This window comes from Cavia porcellus, unplaced genomic scaffold (assembly GCF_034190915.1).
Source record: "Cavia porcellus strain 051 isolate PalLab524CR breed Dunkin Hartley unplaced genomic scaffold, mCavPor4.1 scaffold_4, whole genome shotgun sequence".
NCBI lineage: Eukaryota > Metazoa > Chordata > Mammalia > Rodentia > Caviidae > Cavia > Cavia porcellus.
This window is the reverse complement of record NW_026947487.1, coordinates 84,762,113-84,782,525: the sequence shown is the minus strand read 5'-3', so window position 1 is coordinate 84,782,525 and position 20,413 is coordinate 84,762,113. Positions and strand designations below refer to the sequence as shown.

Here is a 20,413-nt window from a genome sequence, read left to right as displayed (position 1 = left end):
CAAATGCTCTATTCTTGCAGTGTGTATCCTAGGAAGGGCCATGAAATTTGACTATGTACACACAGAGCACTGAGCACTTTTCTCCATGCCTTAGATCACTTGCTTCTCTGCTTCATATACCTTAACCTTGTCCTTAGGGAAGCAGATTTGAGATTTTGGACTCTGACTGCCTAGTGGATAAACCAACTCTCCTGCAAAACTCAAAGTATTTTAGTGGTTGGTGCATTGCAAGGCTGGGTAACTAGGCAGTCCCCAGTGATTCCAGGGGCCAACGCAAAGAATCAGTGGAAGTAATTCTCTCCTTTAGAAACAAAGCTGGGGTGGTCTTTGGAGGTGAAGGAGAGGGTTAGGTATACCATGTGAATACAGGCCAATGAGGCCGTCACATGATCATTTCCTTACTTTTGGGGGAACATCTGAGGACACTGAGGGCAGAGATGCTGGCTTTGAACTCTCTGGTGTGATACAACTTCCACCATTTCTTCCTTATGTGCCACACACCTAAGAATAGACCCCAGCCTGCTGCAGTCTTCCCTTCTGTCCTGGAGCTGTCTCCTCTTACAGAAGAGCCCCAGCTGCTTCTGCACTGTCAGCGGGAGCGCCGGCTGAACACGCTGTGGTCTGAGGCACGCTCGATGTCTGGGTGCTGGCCAAGCCCTGCTGCCCAGCCTCCCCCTCAGCGAAGCTCCTGCTTCCTTTTTCCACTGCCACCTTCCATTCTCCATCGAGCAGTCATTTATTGATCTTGGCCCATTTCTCAAAGTGGCTGCATTCTAATCCCATCCAGTGCAGACAGAATCCCAAACTGTACCCTCCCCCACGGGAGCCCATCAAGTCACTTGGGGAAGTACAGAATTGGGAGCAGGATTCCTTTGTGAACCTTGACTGCACCTCCGCACTGTGAGCACCCAGAGTGCCAGACCTCAACTGATTTATCCAGGTGCCCAATTCAGGCCCTGACAGTAAGCAAATGTCAGTAACGTGGGCTGCACATCCAGTTGCCATGTTGCGTGCAAGCCACAAAGTATGTCTGGCTTTCTCTTCCTCTCCAGTGACCTCAACTGCCAAAAAAGCAAGTGACTGGTCCGGTGGAGTCAGCAAATCGGTGTGGGATGTTGGGGGAACAAGTCACGAATTTGATTTTCTGGGTCAGGGCAAGGTACAGTTGCAGCACAGCTGGATGACAGCCCCTCTCTGTATACTTCCCTCCAGCCTGAGTAGACGCAGGGCAAGCCTAGCTGTGCCAGAGCAGGAGTTGATGTCAGGGCCGAGGCAGGCCATTTCCCCGACTTCTTATCTCCCCAAGCAAGACACTTAACCTGTTTTCCCATAAAATAATAATCAATTCTACTCTATTGACTTTTCAGGGGTTTGCCAGGAAGAACTGATGAGAAGGTCCCAGAAAAGGCAGGGTGTTACAGCTGTATAAAGTCTAAATGGCTGGGTTTACACCAGTGAGCAAATGGGGGTGCCACACACCAGAGCAGCCTGTGTGTGCAGACCTGGCAGATGGGGGTGACCCTCCCCCTCTACTGAGGCTTTGCTGATTGCTTCCTGGCCACCTTAGCAGTCATAACAGAGACCCCTGAGTGGGCCAGCCGCTGGGAACCACAGGTGAAGATGGTGGTGGCAGAAGACAGTCATCTCTCACCTTGGTAAAGAGAAGCAATCCAAGACAAGACCCCAAATAAAAAAGCTTTTATTTGATGAAGATATTTTAAAATTGTAACAAAAATATTTCTTCACCTATCATCAGAAATCCAGATGACAATAGAGACAACTGGTTCTTTACCTTAGTGATGGCTTGATGAAAAAAATCCTGTCCATCCCTGGCCCGCTCTCAGTCCCTTCGGAGTGGGCAGGCTACAGGCTCAGCAGGAGGCAGCAGAACTCTGAGTGGGGGAAGGTGGCTGCCTCTTTGGGAAAGTTGATTGGGAAGCTGAGGTCACAGAGTGTTGGAGGCCTGGCTTCCAGCCATGGCCAGGCGAAAATGAAACATCTGCTCCAGTCTCCCCAGGTACCTGGCTGGGGTGAGGAGGAGGAGGGACTGCAGAAAACTGACAGGAACCACAAATTAGCACCCTGTGTTCCTTGGCCCTGTAATGGCCTCTGCTGCTATAGGAGGGGGTGAGAGTCAAACTAAATAATAACAGACACACTTCAAGGAGGATGACGGATCCCTTCTAATACCTCCTCTCTCTTCTTCACAGGGATGAGCATGGTACATTTTAAAAGCCCTGGTATGAAGCTGATGACATCAAGATAGAAACCACTGCAGAGTGAAGTGGGGGAAGGGCAGCTCTTAAGAGGGACTACAAGGGATTCTGGCTGAGTGAGGGGGCGCCCCACCCTCATTTTTCCTTTTTGCTTAACCTCCGAGTAAGAACTGAGAAGCTCAGGATGCCCTCTTCTGGTAACTTCTAGGCATTACCACAACACAGTAGCATCCAACCTGTAACACACTGGAGCCTCTAAGAGGGAGGCTGGGAGCATCCCCTTGGACTTCAGCAGACCCCTCCTTCTCCGCCACCATCTCCCCCTGCAGATGGGCCAGGACAGGAAGGCTTCTGGTGCTCACTTCAGAGGCATGGAGAAGAACTTGTTCCCAGACTTGCAGCGGACCTGCTTGGCCTGTACACGCAACAGCATCTCGGAGTCTTCAAACTCATCCACGATTTCCTTCAGCCAGCAGCCAGGAGAGGAGGGTCACATTAAGGGTAATGTGAGAGCCAGAGGGTCCTACAAACCAAACCAGCCTTGGTCCTTCAGAGGCTGGGCAGTGCCGCGTGGGACACGAGCCATGCAGGCTCCAAGTACTGCATTAGCACACTGGTCCACTGCTCCCCCCCACCAAGGCAATCTTGTGAGGTCAGCCCAGCCCTGTCACCCCTGCTGTCAGATGAAGACATGGATGCTCAGAGCTCTGGGTTACAGAAACTGGTGGAACTATCTGTGACCCAGGCCTGCTGGAGCTGGAAATCAGAGGGTTTTTGCCTTTTGCATGATTAGGCTAATAGTAAGGTCTCCATGGAGTGCATATATTTTGTTTGGCTTGCAAAATGTTTTCTAAAAATATTTGCCAACACTTTAAGTTGGGAAACTGCAAATAAAAATCCACATTTCTGGCTTCTCATAAAAAGCAAGTGCTAGCAACACTAAGCCACATTCGCGCACGGCCTCACTCCCCGCTGCCGCCCTGTCAGAGGAAGAGTGGAGGAAGAGTAGGTCACCCCCACCTGTACACTGTCTCCCCTGACAGCAGATAGTTTCTTCTACTTATCAAAACACTACAGCTCTAAGGGCTGCGTGTTCCATATCCCTGGTACACTCTACTCATTTCCAGCATGTTCCAGGCCCAAGCCCCTGACCTCTGGGCAAGAAATGAGAACTGCAGAGGAAGTCTGTAACCCGTTCCTGATCACTGTACTAGGGCAGTGCACATAAATCCTTAGCAAGTTAGTGACAATGCAACTGTCTTCCTTGATCTGGGATAGGGCCAAATTGAACACTGCTAACCAGCCTCTAGGGGCTGCTGCTCCTGCCAGCCCAGGGACCATACTTTTGGAGTAGCAGGGTTGCTGTGAGGCTTCTATGACATCAGTGGTATCTTAGGGACTCAGCTATGTGTATCTCATTATGCCCCTCCCCACTGTCCCTGCCATCATTTCTGGAGTTCAGTGCCCTCTGTGCACCTGCCCTGGGAATTCACCTGTAGTTCCTGCAGACACCGCCCTTCCAGCTGAAGACATGCGTCACCCACGCACCATGCCAGACTGATGTGGAATGAAGGGTCCTGGAAAGGAGGATCGGGAAGGCAGGCTGTCACCTGATAGTACTGCAGGCCTAGCCATTACCGCACATCTGTGACAACCCTACTGGATCCCTGGTCTTTTGTCAGACTAGACTCAGTGCTGATCCCAGGGACTGCACAGATGGACAAAATAGCCTGTGGTTGGTCCGTATTACAAACTGATTGTGTCCCTGCCACCAAATTGGTATCCTGAAGCCCTAAGCCCCAGAGCAATGGTGTTTGGAGATATAGCCTTAGGGAGGTAACTAGGGTGAGAAGGCCATGAGGGCTTCAGGACAGGACGAGTGCTATGAGGAGGGGACACATGGGGAGCTTCACACTCTTCTTTCTTTCCCTCCACCAGGCGAGGGCACAGTGAGAGGGCAGCTATCTGCCTGCGCCCTCATCAGAAACTAGTCATGCTTGCACCCTGATCATGGACTTTTAGCCTCTATTATGTGAGAAAATGAATTTCTGTTGTTTAACCTGCTCAGCCTATATTTTATTGTGGCAGCCTTAGCTAACTAAGCCAATCTGTTAGGCTTTCCTTCAAATTTGAAAATCATCAGATCTGGGGACCCAGGCTCTGACTATTTTCTGATCTAAACATCCTAGAAGATACTATATTTTTCACATGAACAAAATCCAGAATGTCTAAAATTTTGAAATAACAGTAATTATCTCCACTCAAGATCATACTTACATACTCTGCACAGTTTTTAAAAAATGTACCAAATAGAAGCAATGGCGCTTTAAACCCCTGACCCTCAACCTGACTCCAAGTTCAGGGCTGGAGAGCGCAGGGCTGCTGCAGAAGGCATGGGAAGCTACTCTTCCTAGGGGCCATTTTTACTAAAAAATGTTGGTGTGAATTACCACTTAGGAAACAAAACATACATGGATAGAGTAGGAGACACAAGTCTCAAGCACATTTAAGGCACGGAAAGAAGTTTAAAGTTGTGAGCTGCACATGGTAGTGCATGCATTTAGTCCCAGCACTCACGAGGCTGAGGGAGGAGGCTCACTGTGAGTTCAAGGACAGCCTGGGCTAGTGAGTTCAAGAGCAGCCTGAATTACATAATGAAACATTGTCTCAAAAAGAAAAAAAAAAAAGGAAAAAAGATTCATATCCCATGAGTGTGTCCTCTGTGAACTCCATTTGGGATACTCCACAGGGAAAGTTCTGAATGGTTCTTTGGTTTGTCTCTATTGAAGGCTTCTTTAAGGATAGTTTCAGTTCACTGAAGAAACAGTAATTATCTCCATTCATTATCTCCAGCCCTGTTCATTACCTGGTAGAAAGTGGTGAGGTCAAATTCCTCCATCACTCTGTCTACCTCTGAAACCAGGTCCAAGAACTGAGCATGCCCTGAGGTGACCTCAAGCCCAACAAAGGTCCTAGGGGAGAGGCAGAGGTGAGACAACATGGGCATGAGATGTAGCTTTTGAGAGCACAAATCACCTAAGCAGGGGCAGAGGACAAACAAAGTCTAGAGGTGTGGGTCATGGCCTCACCCCATCTCCCTGGTGATCTCCATGCTGCTATCCCTGTCCTCCCCTTCCTGTTTTCAAACGTCCCTTTGCTGGTTCTTCTCCTCCCCTGCACCTAGTAACCCTTGCAGGGACACCTTCACCCACCGCTGCTAAGTCTCCAAGGCCACAGCTCAGTCCCCACTCTGGCTCCTGCTGCTGCCACCGCCTCCTCTGCACCTTCTCATGCCTCTGCTCTCAGTGTCTGCCTCCCTCCCATGAGCGCTCCATAGGCTCTCTCTCATTATTAGAAGCTAGTCTTCAGTCAGTCCCATCCTTCCTCATTAAAGTTTCTTAAAAGAGTGATGTCTTCCTCCTTTGTTTCAGAGATGCTGAGACAGGACAGTGGCTCAGTGAGCGAACTGGACAGGGAGGCTTGCTTTGAAGCCTTGGTGATAATAATTCCTTCTCATGTTCATGTAACTGCTTTAATACTTTTAACTTTTCAAACCCGACTATGCTCATTTGAACATCACAGAGATCCCAAAATGGATGAATCACGGAGAGGCACGGGACCCTGGAAAGGGAAGGTCACAGAGGAGGCTGTGCAAGCCTGACTTTACAACTGAGGATGAAGCCAGACAGGAGGTTCCCTGCATTATGAAGCATTTCCCCTAGGCCAACATGGTCTGTTCTATCTGTGTATTCCTCTCCCAGTTCTTTTTCTTAACAAAACCTCATAGTTTTGGGAACAGCTGTCTTGTAGCCATGGTTAAAAAACATAGAAAGCACCTCCTCCCTCAGTATCTGCACTTAAAATCTTCTTATGGTAGAGATGTGGGGTCTGGAGGGCCTACCTGGTTTTCTCTTGATTGGTATAAATCTTTACCCGGTCAGTAGTAAAGAGGAATCTGAAATTTAGAAGAAGGCCACATTTCAGGAAAAACAGTAAGGTAAGAAAACAGTTCATGTTTTAAAACACTGCATTTGATAGGGGTTGGAGTGCAGCTCAGTGACACAGTAACCGCCTGGCATGCATGAGGGCTTGCGTTCAATCCCCAGCACCACAGCAGCAACAACACACTCCGAACAACTAAAAAGTAGCATTTTGAAAATACAGTTACCTGATTTTCACTTAGCCACTATATAAGCGGTAAACTGAATCCTAAAATATTAGAGTAGGACAAGACCATAAAACCACCCTGTTCAAGTAACACATAGCATCACTCAGACGCTCACAAAAATTTACTAAGAGCAGTATTGCTTTTTTTTTTTTTTTTTTTTTTTTTAATTGGTACCGGGGATCTAACTCATGACCGCTTGCTTGCAAGGCAGGTGCTTATGCCGCTGAGGTAAATCACCAGCTCCCAGTATTGCTCTTTGTAAATATGACCGTTTCAACTTTACTGATGAGAACTGAGAAAGTCTTATTCACCAAGTTGGTGATAATAGATCATTTGAGGGCCAATTCATACGTGGCAAGTTTAAAAAAAAAAAAAAAAAGACAACTGACTTAATCTAACCAACAACAAGAGTATTTCTCATGTGCCAAGGTCTGAGCTGAGGACTTGGTGTACCTCATCCCCCATCACGGGGACACCATAATTATACTCACTTTCCAGACAAGGAAACTGAAGCTTGGTCAGGTTAAATTTGGTGAGGCAGGATTTGGACCTCAGTTTATCTGATCACAAAGACATTCTTCTCACCTGCGATGCTTTGCCACAGTGCTTCTGCATTGGGAAGGAAAGCTGGGCAGAAGCACCAGCGCTTACCACTCAGACCAGCCACACAAGCACTGGTCACAGCCAGCAGGTGAGGGCTGGCTATGTCCACTCAGCACTGGAGATCTCAGCGGGCAGACTGGCTTCTTGCCCCTCATGACCAACTCATAAGTCCCATCCCAAGCAAAGATCATTTCCCAGTCTTGGGCCAAAGATTCCCTCATGCAGTTGAGGGAACATAATACATAGCATGCTATAGAGAGCTCCACAACAACTTGCCCAGGGCATAAAGTCAGCCACCTACTTTCTTCTTCCTCACTCAGATTCCACGATGTATTCCTTTCTGGGGAAACCGGTGATAATGGAACCACAGGAAATTAGTTCAGCATAGATTTTCAAGAGTTCTGCAAGAAAGTCTGACATATTCTGCAGTGGACACCATTCTTCTCCTGAGTGAAGAGCCCTCACCTGATCCAGGGCTGACCCATCAGAGCAGAGCAGTTGCTCAGTTGCAGTAACAGAATCAGGAGTACAATGCCTACTCTTGGTCATCTCAGGCTCAATCTGACAAGTAAACTCTGAGCGGCCACAGCTAGCCTGGTTTCACTCTGGATACAGGGCCAGAAACCGAGTCCAGAGGGCAGCACCAGACACATTTCCTTAGAGGTAGCCAGTACCAGCAATCCAGGGGATGTTCACTGGTCCCCAGGCGAGTACAGGAACAGCCTCATAAGCCAGTATCTCTTGCAATGAATGATTTCTGGGTAGAGCTGCCAGAGGTTCCAGCTTACCCAGGCAAGGAATCAGTGAGGCATGGGGTTCAAAGCCTTGGTGTCCCACCAGGGGCCTCAACATACTGTCTGCCCTTTCTGTAGCAGCCTGTTGTTCTCACTGAAAGACGGATGCCATCTTTGTCCAGGAGGATAAGGGAAGCTTTCTCACAGAATGGTGAAAGGGTTTTAAAATTCTACTCAAAAGGAGAGAACATGGATCCCAGGTAAGACCAATCAAAGTCATTCCCATAACTTTGGCTGACGCTTACCCTAACCTTTCCAAGCAGCATCAGCCTGTGGACGCTGGTGGCTTTGTCATTGTGAGGAGGGATCCAACCTTAAGGGGGACACAGCTAAAAGTAGAAGAAACAGGTGCCATCTGACATCTAGTCACTACCATCTACTCATGCACAAAGCCAGTGGGATCTCTGAACATTTTAAATTCTTTTGTGTTTAACCAATTATGGTTGGGTTTCTGTCACTTATGATCAAGAGGGGTCTGATAAAATATATCTCAGTAAATTTGATAGTGGAATCAGAGAGTGGGGAAGAGCTGGACTGGGTGGAGAGATGAGTTTTAGTCCTTTTTCTCTGGTTAACTGATCAGATTGGGGCAAATCCTTTCTTCCTCTACCCTTCCAAGGGGGACCGACTTCAGTGCAGTTTTGGGGCTGCTCTATGGAATTTCTAGTTCTAGGGGACCCTGAGCTGTGAGGGTGAGCTTCTGGCTAGCAGGTTTCTATTTCTGTCCCACACATCTACACAGTGGAGTCCTGTGTAACACCTCATTTGAACAAAAGCTATATAGACAAAAACCAGAAACCACTCACCTTTCAAAGGAGGCTACTCGGTCTTTCAGAGCCTGCACAAAAGGGAGGATCCAATGGTGGCGCAGAATCACACTCTGAGACAGGCTGAGGTGGAACGCCTCCATCCTTACCAGCCGGGGCACGTAGGTCTGGGCGTGAGGCAGCAGCACATCAAGCAGGTCCGGGAACTCCTCCTTGGCTTCATCTGGAGGAAGAATGGACAGGGGAGCTGTTATCTTAGCCAGGTGTCATCGTTACCTGAAGAACCCCAGAAGGCAGAGAGAAGCCCGTATTACTTTGGTTTTGAGAGTAGCCTGTGACCATATAGCTTAATGTTTTAGTGTGTATTTCTGCTTATAGAAGCAACACATGCTCACTGTAAGAATTTAAGTACACAAGAAATATAAAGAACTTCTGCTTTCCAGTCTGGCATATAAGCAGCTTGGAAGTTGTCACCCCATTGTTTTTTTCCCCCTTCCTCTTCCTCCTCCTCCTCTTCTTCTTTTTTGTCACCCTATTCTAACAAGTAAAATGCTCAACAAACTGAAAAAATAGCAGCTTCTCCTACATCTGTAAGACAAGTGAGAGACTCCTGGGTGAAAATGGAGACTTCGAAATTACTGGGTCAGAAACACATGAGCTGAAATATGCTGGAACAAGGGCCAGGCCTGTAATGGTCAGTGGTAATGGACAAATTGCTGGAGACTCAGGGTGTAGAAATGAAGTTAGAAGCTCCAGGAGGAGCTGCCCCTACAGGGCAGCGCCCACACTGTGAAGTTTATCTCCTGGATAAACTCAAGGACTTCAGAGAAAAATCCTCTTGTGCTTCAGGTTGGGGACTGAAAAGAAACCACTTAGAAATAGCAGGAGCTGTTTTTCTGAGCAAGGGCTACCTTAGGAAAAACTTGAGAGCCTAAAGTGCTGGGCTTTTATCAGAGCTTAACTCTGGGGGAAGGGAAACACTCAACCCCAGCTGCCTCTAGCCTTCTTATCCCTTATGGGAAGAGAAAAACCCAAGAAGCCTGAGACAGGGTCACTGCACAGAGGCTCTGGCTCATCAGAAGATGTGCCCTGATCACAAGCTGCAGCACACTTCTCCTCCCCCACCCCACCACCACCTTACTGAAGGCCCATTCACCACAGTCCTTATGCAATGAGTCATATCCAGCTATGAAGAAAACATTTTAAGACTGATAGCCTGACATGGTGGTACACTCCAGTAACCCCAGCACTCAAGAGGCTGAGGCAGGAGGATCACTAGTTGAAGGCTAGCTTGGGCTATATTAGAAGTTGAAGGATAGCCTGAATTAAACAGTGAGATCCTGCCTCAAAAAACCCAAAAACAAACACCATCCCCAACAAACGAAAACACATAATAAAAGGCAAAAGTACAGTTTTCAGGGACACAGACAATATCACAACTCTATAACAAAATTTAAACACTAGAAATCATATAATGTCTGACTTCAGGCCACAGTGTAAATGAACCAGAAATCAATGATAGAAAGATTAGCTAGAAAATGGCAAGATGTTTAGAAATTAAACACACTCCTCTAACTACCACCTGGGTTAAAAGAAAAAAAATCTCACGAGAAATTTACAAATATGGTACTTCTAATAGTACTTTTAACTAAGTGAAAAAACATAACCTATCAAAACTTGTAAGATGCAGTATAAGAAGTACTTGGAATAATACATATAGCATTAGAAAACACATTACAGCATATACTAGAATATCTAAAATCTGTCATCATTAAAGTGTATATTAGAAGATCTAAAATCTGTCATCCAAGTCTCCACTTTGGGAATCTAGAAAAAGATGAGCAAATTCAATTCAAAAGAAAAGTAATAAAAACTAGAGCAAAAATCAATGAAACTAGAAAATTTACGTAGAAAACCAGCAAAACCAAAAGTTGACGAGTGGTAGGTTTGAACATGGGCAGCATCACCAAAGTCCATATTCAGACTGCTGTATCATTTATTAGTTCTAAGAAGTGATGAGATACATTTAACTTAAAATTTTCTGCTCTGTGAAAGTCACGAGAATGAAAAGGCAAGCTGGGCGTGGTGGCACACATGTAATCCCAGCCTTCTGGGAACCTGAGGCACAAAGACTGCAAACTCAAGCCCAGACTGGACAATTTAGTGATTATGAAAAATACAAGGGGCTGGTAATGAGAAGGCCTGGGGTTCAATCCTCAGTACCATAAACAAAAAAGTATCACCAATAAAACAACCAAACCAAACCAAACAGAACAAAAACAAAACTTTCCAAGAGAAAATAAATTGGGACAGTGTTTATTTGCAAAATATGTATCTGGTAAGAGGTACTAAAAATAGAGAAAGAACTTTTAAAACTCAACAGTAAGAAAACAACTCAATTAAGAAACAGACCCAATGGGGCTAGGGATTTAGCTCAGCGGCATAAGCACCCTGCCTTGTAAGCAGGCGGTCGTGAGTTCGATCCCTGGTACCGATAAAAAAGGAAAAAGACAAAAATAAATAAATAAATAGATAAATAAAAAAGAAACAGACCCAAACTTTTTTTTTTTTGGTCTTTTTCATTTTTACTGGTACCAGGGATCAAACTCACGACCGCCTGCTTACAAGGCAGGTGCTTATGCTGCTGAGCTAAATCCCCAGCCCCCAGACCCAAAATCTTAATACACATCTCACCAAAGATATACAAAAAGATGGTGCCATGTTGTAGGTCACTGAGAAGTGCAAGTAGGCAACAATGGTGAGGTCCCACTCCACTCCTACTAGAACACTGACACCAGTGCTGCACAGCAGTGAAATAATAGGGCTCTTATTCATGCTGGTGGGGTATAAAGTGATTCAGTCAGGGTAGAAGACAGTTTAGTGGTTTCTTTAAAAGGTAAACTACTGTTACAATGCAATTCAGCAATCATATGCCTAGATTTACCCAAAGCTGAAACCCTATATCCACACAAATGTCTACAGCAGCTTCATTCATAATTGCCCAAACTTGGAAGCAAGCAAAATATCCTTTAGTAGGTAAACTGTGGTGCATCCCAACAATGGAATTTTTGGGGAATTAAAAAGAAATGAGATGGCAAGCCATGACAAGAAATGAAGGAACCTTAAAAATATATTATTAAGCAAAAGAAGCCAATCTGAAAATGCTATGTATTTAGTGATCCCAGACAATCAACATTCTGGGAAAGACAAACCACAGAGATGGTTAAAAGATCAGTGGCTAATGGGGTCAGACAGAAGGGAGAAGAGAGGACTCTTTAGAGCAGTGAAACTACTCTATATGGTATATAGTAGATGTAAGTCTATAAATTTGCCCAAACCCATAGAATGCAAGAGTGAACCCTAATACAAACTATGGACTCTGAGTGTTTATAGGGTGCCAATGGAGGCATCAGTTGTGACAAATGTACCAATTTTGGGGTTGATGTTGATGGCACTACTTACTCTGTGTACTGGGCTAAAAAACTTGACATAGATGATCTGATTTAATCCTTCTAGGAGACAGAGATCATTATTATCCCTACTGTAGAGGTAAGGGAAGACTAACTTATAACAAACACCTAGAACAATGGGTAGCACAGTAAGGTCTGACTCTGAAGCCTGGGCATTTTTGCCTATTTGTTCACCAGGGCTGGGTGGGATGTAAATCCAGCACACACAGGAACCATGGTCTCTTTCTCCTACTTGTGATTAGATGCTTCACAAGAGGCAACTATTGTCTCAGCCATTTGCCTTCCACACATGCATGACTCACATGGTACATAGACATGGGTGGCCCAGTTGCCACGCTCGTGGGGAAAGGTACGCACGCGTCCCCCATGTTTTGCACTGTCATCCTCAGGCTTGTCATCTGGGAACATATTTAGTACACTGTCAGGTACTGGAAACCTCTCATTGGAAAGGGAGCTCTGGCCACTGCAAGGAAAAAAAAGCAGAAGCACACTTATCTTCTTAGCATTCTCTAACTCTGTACTTACAATCAAAGTTGTAACCCTTTACACACAGTGACTCTCACTGTGGATTTCCAGGCAGGTAAGGGAGGTAGCTTCTAGAGAGTCACAGAACCACCCTGGGGTCTCCCAACAAGTCTAGGAAGAACTTAGCAGGTAATTTGGTCCCCATGGGAAGCACCTTGGGCACGCAGCAATGTATGGTTCAAAGGTCACATTTTCTGGCTGGACAGATCTGAGCTGGAGTAGCAGCTCTGAGTTCCTGAACTCAGAGGGCTGTAACCTTTCTGCATACATTAGGTTTCTCATGTGTAAAGCATATTTCTACATGATACAGCTCCTGTACGATCAAGTGAGATACGGCTTGTAAAGCACTCAACAACGACAGGTATAACACTCTAAGGCCTTACTACAAAAGTGGCTTTGATGGTTTTTGTTTGCTGGAGTCTCCAGTCTGGTTTAGAGCAGGTGTTCGATGAGTACTGACGAAATACGAAGCTCTCCATACGCTTAGCTATAATTATTACTGCAACTGTGTTCCAGAAGTAGGATGATACAGTATTGCACTCCAAGGGGATAGAGCGTGCCAGCAGCTGAGATGGACGTCCTAACCATGCTCCAGGGGTGGGGCACTCTTGGTGTCCCTTGGATCCTCTTTCCCCACCTCTCCGCCTACCTCTTCCTTCCCCGGAAGCCGCCCCAAACCTCTACCCACTTCCCTGACGCTCGGTCCCGCTAGGGTCTCAAGCGAATTCCCGCGTTCCCGAGAGATTTCTTCGCTCCTCACCGGCAGTGTCCCCCAGACCACGGTCTGGTCCGTCCCCTGGCGACTGCGGTTTTGGCCTCATCCTCCGAATCGCTGCTGCTGTAGCCCACCAGGGGCGCCGTGCTCATGGGGCTTCGCCCGAGACCACGGGTTAGCTCCGCCGGGAACCTCACCCGACGCCCGGAGTTCCGCTGAGCGGAAGTGCACCCGGGGGCGGGGCTTAAGGTAGCACCGCCTCAGGGCGGGGTCGAGCTAGGCGGTAGCGAAGGCTGCGCTTTGGCCGCCTGCTGGCTGCCGCAGGAGCGCTATCTGGGCCTCCTGAGCCCGTCAGCCTCGGTGTGCCTGTTTCTCGGGTCCCGGAGCCTGCTCCGCAAACGAGTCCAACAGTCCGTCCCACGACTCCTCCCCTCAGAGCCAACCTGAGCGCTTAGAGGAGCGTCAACTGTAAAGACCGAAAGGTCCTGGAGGCCCCAAGCCGTCCGGTGCAGGAGTCCAGCACGGCACGGGCTCAGGATCCTCCTCCCTTAAGGCCTGGAGGCGAAGGCGCGAGAGGTGCGCCTCCCCTTGGCCTGCAGAAGCGCGCCCGCGGGCAACTCGAACACCGCCCTGCGTACCTGGACTGTCCGCCTCGGGAGGCTGCGGGGTCCCCGGCAGGGGGCGGCCTGGCTCTGCGCCGCCGGCTCCTCCCGCGACCGCGGCCGCCGCAGCTCCAGCAGCCGCTCCTCCCCAGGCCCCGCCTCCCTGGCTCGGAGCCGCTTGCCCGCCCGTCCGTCCGTCTGCGCAAGGCCATCCGTCCGTCCCCCGCCCGCCTTTCCGGCGCTCCTCAGTCCCGGCCCGCTATTTTGGCCGCGCGCGTCGCTTCCTTGGTTCCCGCCGCTGCGAGCCCGCTCCCGCCCCCGGGCCGGCCGCCGCTACGTTAGGCCGAGGATTGGCAGCGCGCGTAGGCCGCGCCGCCGCTGATGGAGCCGGAATAAAGGGGTGGCCCAGAGAGCAGTTGGTCACCGCTCGTCCCGCGCCTAGCCCTTCGGGCAGCCTGGAGCAGGTGAGCGGCGGGGCGCCTGGGGCGGTGTCTGGGGGCCACTCCCGCGCCCGCGGCACCCTCTCCTCAGCCGGCCGGGCTGCCTCCCAACCCGACCCCGCGGCCTCCTGAGCTCCCGAGCGGCCCAGGCCCTTCCTCGAAGTGCAGCCACTTCCCGGGCCCGGCCTGCGGCCCTAAGGCTTTATTTTGGCTCATCCATTCACTCTTGGGTCGAAGTGATTCGGCCGTCCAGCGCGAGGTCTGACAGGAGGCAGCCCAGCTGGGCCAGCTGGCAGGGCGGTGGGAGGTGATCGGCTTTCACTTGCTTTCCAAGGAAAGAAGGAAGGCTGGGGTGGGGCGCAGCTGGGGCCTCCCCTTGTTTTTTATCCCTCTCTTTTGCAAAGTGTTCCCAGAGGTTCCTGGCTGCACCTTCTTGGAGGGGAGCCAGGTTGGGCAGTAAGGTTGCAGCTGGGCCAGGGGAGGGATGGGGGCTGAATCTAGCAGCCATCCAGGCCAGGAAAAACATCATCAAAGCTGGATTGGCACAGCCACACCTAGACAGTGCTCAGGGCAACCCACCTTTCTCTTTCATGCTCCCAGAACACTTAGATCACCTAGTGGTACTTGCTCTTATGAACTGCTTGCTGCCTCCAGCAAGAACGGTTGCCCCTTTCAAGCTTCCTCTTTTCCTGAAAGATGCTGAGGAAGACAACTTTTAGCTTGACTTTTAATATTTTTTTGGTGCAACTCTTAGAAGCCAGCATGTCATAAAGGCATCTTCTATCCTTCCTCTTCTCAGCAGAAAACTTAAAACCCTTTTAAGTGTAAGGAGTAGATGAGCTGGGAATCCAGAAGTGGGTTTCCTGTGACTAAAAGTTCCTTCTCGCTGGCATTACTTTATGCTGCCACAGAGTGGTGAGTCAGAGATTTGCCTAGGCTGAGTGGGCCTTACTTCCATTGATTATCTAGGAGTTTACAGACCTGGAACAAGGGAAAGGACTGTCTCCAGAGAAGAGATGAGGAGAAATGCCTGTTCTTAGTATGCTACATCCTACATTTGTGGAAGTAGACTGGTGTAATTGCTTAATTTTCCTGCAGACCTTGACAGAGACCTTGAGGTTTAGTTTTCTGTGATGCTCTAGAACATAATTAAAGTGAGGAAGTTCTGCATGGGCATCAAGGCTGGGTGGCTCTGTGCACCTGTCATCTAACCCCCATATTATCAGTGGTACAGGTCTCTGCAGGGCCGTCCATCCCATAAATGGATGTAGGTAGAGAATAGGAATGTGCCTGAGGAATAGGGATGAGGTCTGAGGATAGGTGCAGGGAGGTGTGGACCACTCTCATAGGAAGGTTTTTGAGGTCATCTTTGGTTCCATAGACTTGTCTTAATATTGACTTCCAGAGGCCTTTGAGCTCTCAGATGGTTATGCATGATCTTTTTGGATCAGCAGGCTGGTCCTCTTAGCAGTGCTGAGTGCCCTGGATTTGGAGAAGGTGCCAAGTGGAAGAGTGGTCGGCAGACCTCAGGGAGACCTTGGTGTGATGGACAGATCACTGGGACTCTCACCTATGAGACATTTGTCTGAGGAGAGTTGGCAGGAAGCTAGAGGGGACTCAGTGGATGCCCTACTCCAAGGATGGGGAACTGAGGTGGGCAGGAGTGGAGACAGCTGCCATCTATTTTGCCTGGAGATGCTGAGCTTCCAGCAGACTTCTTTGGTGGCATGTGGAGAAGCAGATCTCCCAGCCCTGAGCACCTCCCTTCCTTGAAGTGGTCTGTGTCCATGTGACAGGTACAGCCAACATAGGGAAGAATGCAGGGAAGAGTTGCTTATTCCTGTTTCCAGCTCACAGTCTTTTCTCTTCCCTACAGAACCAATCTCTGGGAAGGAATAGGAGGGGACCTTGCCTTGAAGAGGCCCTTGTCCTGTAGACACAGCCTCATAGTCTGTCTTCTTGGTTAATGACTGGGGCTATCTGACCCATCTTCTTCTGTGCCTTATCTGAGGTCTTTGTCCATCCCTGAGATTGGGCAGCTTCTCTCTCTGGGTTGGGTCACCATAAGCGGAAAACTGAAGCCGTTACTCTCCAAGCCTTGTTTCATCTTCCCAAGCATGTCAGAAACCTGGCAGCAGCCGCCACAGACACAGCCACAGCAGCCACAGCCACCGCAGCCTCAGCACCATGCAGAACCACCACCAGCCCTGGCGGAGCACACACTGCCCCCAGGCACAGCTGAGAACCCCCTGGGCTGTGCTGTCTATGGCATCCTCTTGCAGCCAGACCCAGGCCTGCAGCCCCCACAACATGCACCCCTCCAGGCAGCTAGTGAGCAGGGCCCCAAATGTGGGGTATGTGGTCATGACCTGGCACACCTGTCCAGCCCACACGAGCACCAGTGCTTGGCAGGTCACGACCGCTCATTCCAGTGCACCCAGTGTCTCAAGATCTTCCACCAGGCCACAGACCTGCTGGAGCACCAGTGTGTGCAGGCTGAGCAGAAGCCTTTTGTCTGTGGGGTCTGCAAGATGGGCTTCTCTCTGCTCACCTCTTTGGCACAGCACCACAGTGCCCATACTGGCCTTGTGAAGTGCTCTATCTGTGAGAAGACCTACAAGCCAGCAGAGGCTGCTGAGCCGGCTACCACGGCAGGCCCCTCACTTCCCCCAGCACCCCCACCTCCAGCTGTAGCCCCTGCAGAGCAGCCTGAAAAGCCCTATAGCTGCCCCATCTGCCAGAAGCCCTTCAAGCACCTGTCAGAGCTCTCTCGCCATGAGCGGATCCACACTGGTGAGAAGCCGTACAAGTGCACGCTGTGTGACAAGAGCTTTAGTCAGTCGTCTCACCTGGTACACCACAAGCGCACACACAGCTCGGAGCGCCCCTACAAGTGTGCAGTGTGCGAGAAGACCTTCAAGCATCGTTCTCACCTGGTGCGCCACATGTATGCTCACTCGGGCGAGCACCACCTCTTCCGCTGCAACGTGTGTGAGCTGCACTTCAAAGAGTCATCAGAACTGCTCCAGCACCCATGCACCCCAAGTGGCGAGCGGCCTTTCCGCTGCGGCGAGTGTCAGAAGGCCTTCAAGCGGCCATCGGACCTGCGGCAGCATGAGCGCACCCACAGCGCTGAGCGGCCCTTCAAGTGTGACCTGTGTCCCATGGGCTTCAAGCAGCAGTATGCACTCATGCGGCACCGACGCACACACAAGACCGAAGAGCCCTTCAAATGTGGCCTGTGCGAGAAAGGCTTTGGACAGCCCAGCCACCTGCTCTACCACCAACACGTACACACCCTTGAGACTCTTTTCAAATGCCCCGTATGCCAGAAGGGCTTTGACCAGTCGGTTGAGCTGCTGCGGCACAAGTGCTTGCCGGGCTCCACTGAGAGGCCTTTCAAATGCCCCGTATGCAACAAGGCTTATAAGCGGGCGTCAGCGCTGCAGAAGCACCAGTTGGTGCACTGTTCAGCAGCCGAGAAGCCCCTGCGCTGTACACTATGTGATCGCCGCTTCTTCTCTTCCTCGGAGTTTGTGCAGCACCGCTGTGACCCTGTGCGCGAGAAGCCGCTTAAGTGCCCGGACTGCGAGAAGCGCTTCAAGTATGCTTCAGACTTGCAACGTCACCGGCGGGTACACACGGGTGAGAAGCCCTACAAGTGCCCCAACTGTGACAAGGCCTTCAAGCAGCGTGAGCATCTCAATAAGCACCAGGGTGTTCACGCCAGAGAGCAGCAGTTCAAGTGTGTGTGGTGTGGAGAGCGTTTTCTGGACGTGGCCCTGCTGCAGGAGCACAGTGCCCAGCACAGTGCTGCAGCTGCAGCTGCTGAGGGCGCCTACCAGGTGGCTGCCTGCCTGCCCTGAGGCCACTGGGCACAGTCTAGCCTTGCCTCCTTACAGCCTCCTTACAGCTACATCATACTGAGAGCCCCACCCAGCTCAGTGTTCTGAGTCCCTGGGAGTGAGGACAGAGGGTTCTGGGGAGGGGGAAGGTGTGTACTGCCAAGTGCTCCTGGCACCAGCCTGTCAGTGAGGAGAGCCAGGTACAGATTCCATAAACTTCCCATCACAGGAATCCCTCCTGAGCCAGTCACCTCCCTCAGCTCTGGGAACTGGAATGCCACTGGCAGGCAGGTGGCTCCAACCTTCCCAAATCTTCTAGCCTAGTTAGAAATTAGATGGGGGCAGGCGGGATGGTTATGGTAGGGCCTGCACCTCAGAGGCAGGCTAGGTGCAGGGCATTCCTGTCAAGTTGCTGTTTAGGGAGGAAGGCCAGTTTTGTGGTGTAGTCTTGGGGGTGAGGAAGGCCAACAGGGAGCCACAGCCCTGTCTGCCTGCCCATCATCAAAGGTGATGTTTGCCTGCACTTCTGACAGTCTAGATATTCAGGACAGGAGTCTGGGCCTAGCCAGAAGTGGAGAAGCAGATATATTCCTGTGACACCCTCAACCAGACAGTGCTGTCTAGGAGGAGGGAAGATGAGCAGCCTGTGCTGAGGGCTTATCCTACAGTTTTGGACGCATCCTCTCACCTTTGCATTGTGGCTCTGAGCTCAGGTCAGGGATTGCAGATGTGAAAGGAGGGGACTTAAGAGGCCTCCAAGGCTCAGAGGTAGTAGGCCAAGCCCATGATGTCCCCAGCAGAGGCACAGGTGTCCTTCCACCAGTTGTGTCTGGGGCTCAGGGCTGTAGTCCCAGTCAGCTAGCCCCAGCTCTGCCTCAAGGCCCAGACCAGGTGCTAAGGTGATGAATGCCCTCTGACCCCATAGTGCCCTCCCAGCCCATGGGAATACCAACCCTCCAGCAGTCTGGCTGCTGGCCTGGACCCTGGGGATATTAGGCTCTGGACAACATCCAGCTACTTCCAGGCCCAGAGCATTCTCCTTTAGGGAGTCCTAGAGTCTCACCCAGGTCTCTTTAGACAGATGTCCAGGGCATGGGAAAGAAGAGGAGCAAGTGGGTTAAGGAATCCAGTAGGCAGTCTGTCAGGTGAATAGAGTGGACCAAGATCGCTGGTCCTCCTTAGAGCCCACAGAGGCTTTATTATCAAAATCATCATTTGGAACCCAGTTCTGCTGCTGCCCTCTTCCAGCTTCACCTGTTCCTGGTCTCGAAGAGAATTTGAGTAGTACACACGCCTGGGACTGGAGGGGCTGGAAGACACCGCCTCGCCTCTCACCATACGGAATCTGAACAGCTGCATCCACCTCATCTATTTGACTGGGTTCCTTTCTGTGCCACAGAGAGGGGCTGGCCTGTCCCTTTGGTGCTGGCTCTTGGTCATAATGCCTCAAAAGAATGGAACTCAGGCTCTGACAGTCCCGACTACTGTTTTCCATTCATTTTGCTTTCTAAAAGCAGTTTCTTATACTATTCATAACATTGTAGTTTAATTTCATGTCATTTTTGGATCTTATATATAAATGTAAGAATTTGAATTTTTAAAAAGAATGACTCCATTCTAGGTAGCCACTTTTGATGTTAATATATAGTGAGTCCAATGTATGCTTTAGAAGTAAAGACATTGACCATCACAGACCAAAGCTCTGCTTGTTCTGTTCAGGGGAATGATAGGACACAGAGCCAGGTGGGCTGGCTTTGCATTTGAAGTTTTGAACATTCTGGTTATGTGACCTTGGGCAGTTTGCTCAACTACTTTGGGCTTTAGTTGGCTCATCTGGGAAAAAATAGGTTAACTCTTGTCTTCTTTGGCTGTTGAGAGATCTCATATGGAGTTATTGATGAGGCCCTGGTGAGGAAACAGAAAGTGCCAGCAATATCAACTGCAGGACCCACGGGGCTCTCTGGAGTGGACTTGCCTGCCTTTGACCTTGGGGCTTTGCCACAGCCCTTCAGGAGGGAGTTGGGCTGTGAGAGACCAGTGATTCAGGGAAGGCCAGAGGGCTGGGACTGGTAATGGTAAGCAAGAAACTTGCACATCCCCTCCCTGGAGCGGTGGCCAACCAGCCCGGTCCTGCCCAGACTCTGGCCTGTTCTTGCTTTGACACTGCCCATTCTGTCACAGTGACCCCTCTGCATGCCTAGTTCAGCTGCTTTCTACCTCAGTGCCTTCATATTCCTTTCCTCTGTGCCCATTCTTGTCTTGCCCACA

The 20,413-nt window shown here is 49.9% G+C and overlaps 3 protein-coding genes across 8 annotated transcripts in view; 2 read left to right on the top strand and 1 right to left on the bottom strand.

Moving 5' to 3' along the window:
• Positions 1 to 1,683: 1,683 nt before the first annotated feature.
• Positions 1,684 to 14,012, bottom strand: Usb1 (U6 snRNA biogenesis phosphodiesterase 1). 5 transcript variants are annotated; one of them, XM_023566002.2, is made up of 8 exons: positions 13,897 to 14,012; positions 12,321 to 12,481; positions 8,588 to 8,771; positions 6,118 to 6,171; positions 5,083 to 5,188; positions 3,710 to 3,793; positions 2,579 to 2,679; positions 1,684 to 2,025 (listed from the first exon to the last, which is right to left on the bottom strand). In XM_023566002.2, exons 2-8 carry the CDS (start codon positions 12,424 to 12,426, stop codon positions 1,872 to 1,874), a joined length of 789 nt encoding a protein of 262 aa, XP_023421770.2. In that variant the 5' UTR covers positions 12,427 to 12,481; positions 13,897 to 14,012; the 3' UTR covers positions 1,684 to 1,871. The 5 variants fall into 5 exon arrangements, with proteins under 5 accessions (XP_023421770.2, XP_003472105.2, XP_063103476.1 ...); XM_003472057.5 differs by lacking the exon at positions 13,897 to 14,012 and adding an exon at positions 13,304 to 13,836; XM_063247406.1 differs by lacking the exons at positions 12,321 to 12,481; positions 13,897 to 14,012 and adding an exon at positions 13,304 to 13,836.
• Positions 14,013 to 14,125: 113 nt separating this feature from the next.
• The window catches only part of Cngb1 (cyclic nucleotide gated channel subunit beta 1), a 95,358-nt gene continuing 89,070 nt past the window's right edge, over positions 14,126 to 20,413 (top strand). For both annotated transcript variants that reach the window (XM_063247403.1, XM_063247401.1), the window contains exon 1: positions 14,126 to 14,324. The gene's annotated coding sequence lies outside the window, so the exon portion shown is untranslated. The remainder of the gene's footprint in view (positions 14,325 to 20,413) is intronic.
• Positions 16,418 to 18,166, top strand: Znf319 (zinc finger protein 319). The gene has a single exon (XM_063246673.1). It carries the CDS (start codon positions 16,418 to 16,420, stop codon positions 18,164 to 18,166), a length of 1,749 nt encoding a protein of 582 aa, XP_063102743.1.

Excerpts from the sequence above, each read along its gene's own strand:
- Usb1 (XM_003472057.5), bottom strand. The coding sequence starts at position 13,410 with ATGAGCACGGCGCCCCTGGTGGGCTACAGCAGCAGCGATTCGGAGGAT. Across the intron at positions 5,189-6,117 it reads ACCAATCAAGAGAAAACCAG|GACCTTTGTTGGGCTTGAGG; the intron begins GTAGGCCCTCCA and ends CCTCTCCCCTAG. Across the intron at positions 2,026-2,578 it reads TTCTTCTCCATGCCTCTGAA|CCAGGTACCTGGGGAGACTG; the intron begins GTGAGCACCAGA and ends TCCTCACCCCAG.
- Znf319 (XM_063246673.1), top strand. The coding sequence starts at position 16,418 with ATGTCAGAAACCTGGCAGCAGCCGCCACAGACACAGCCACAGCAGCCA.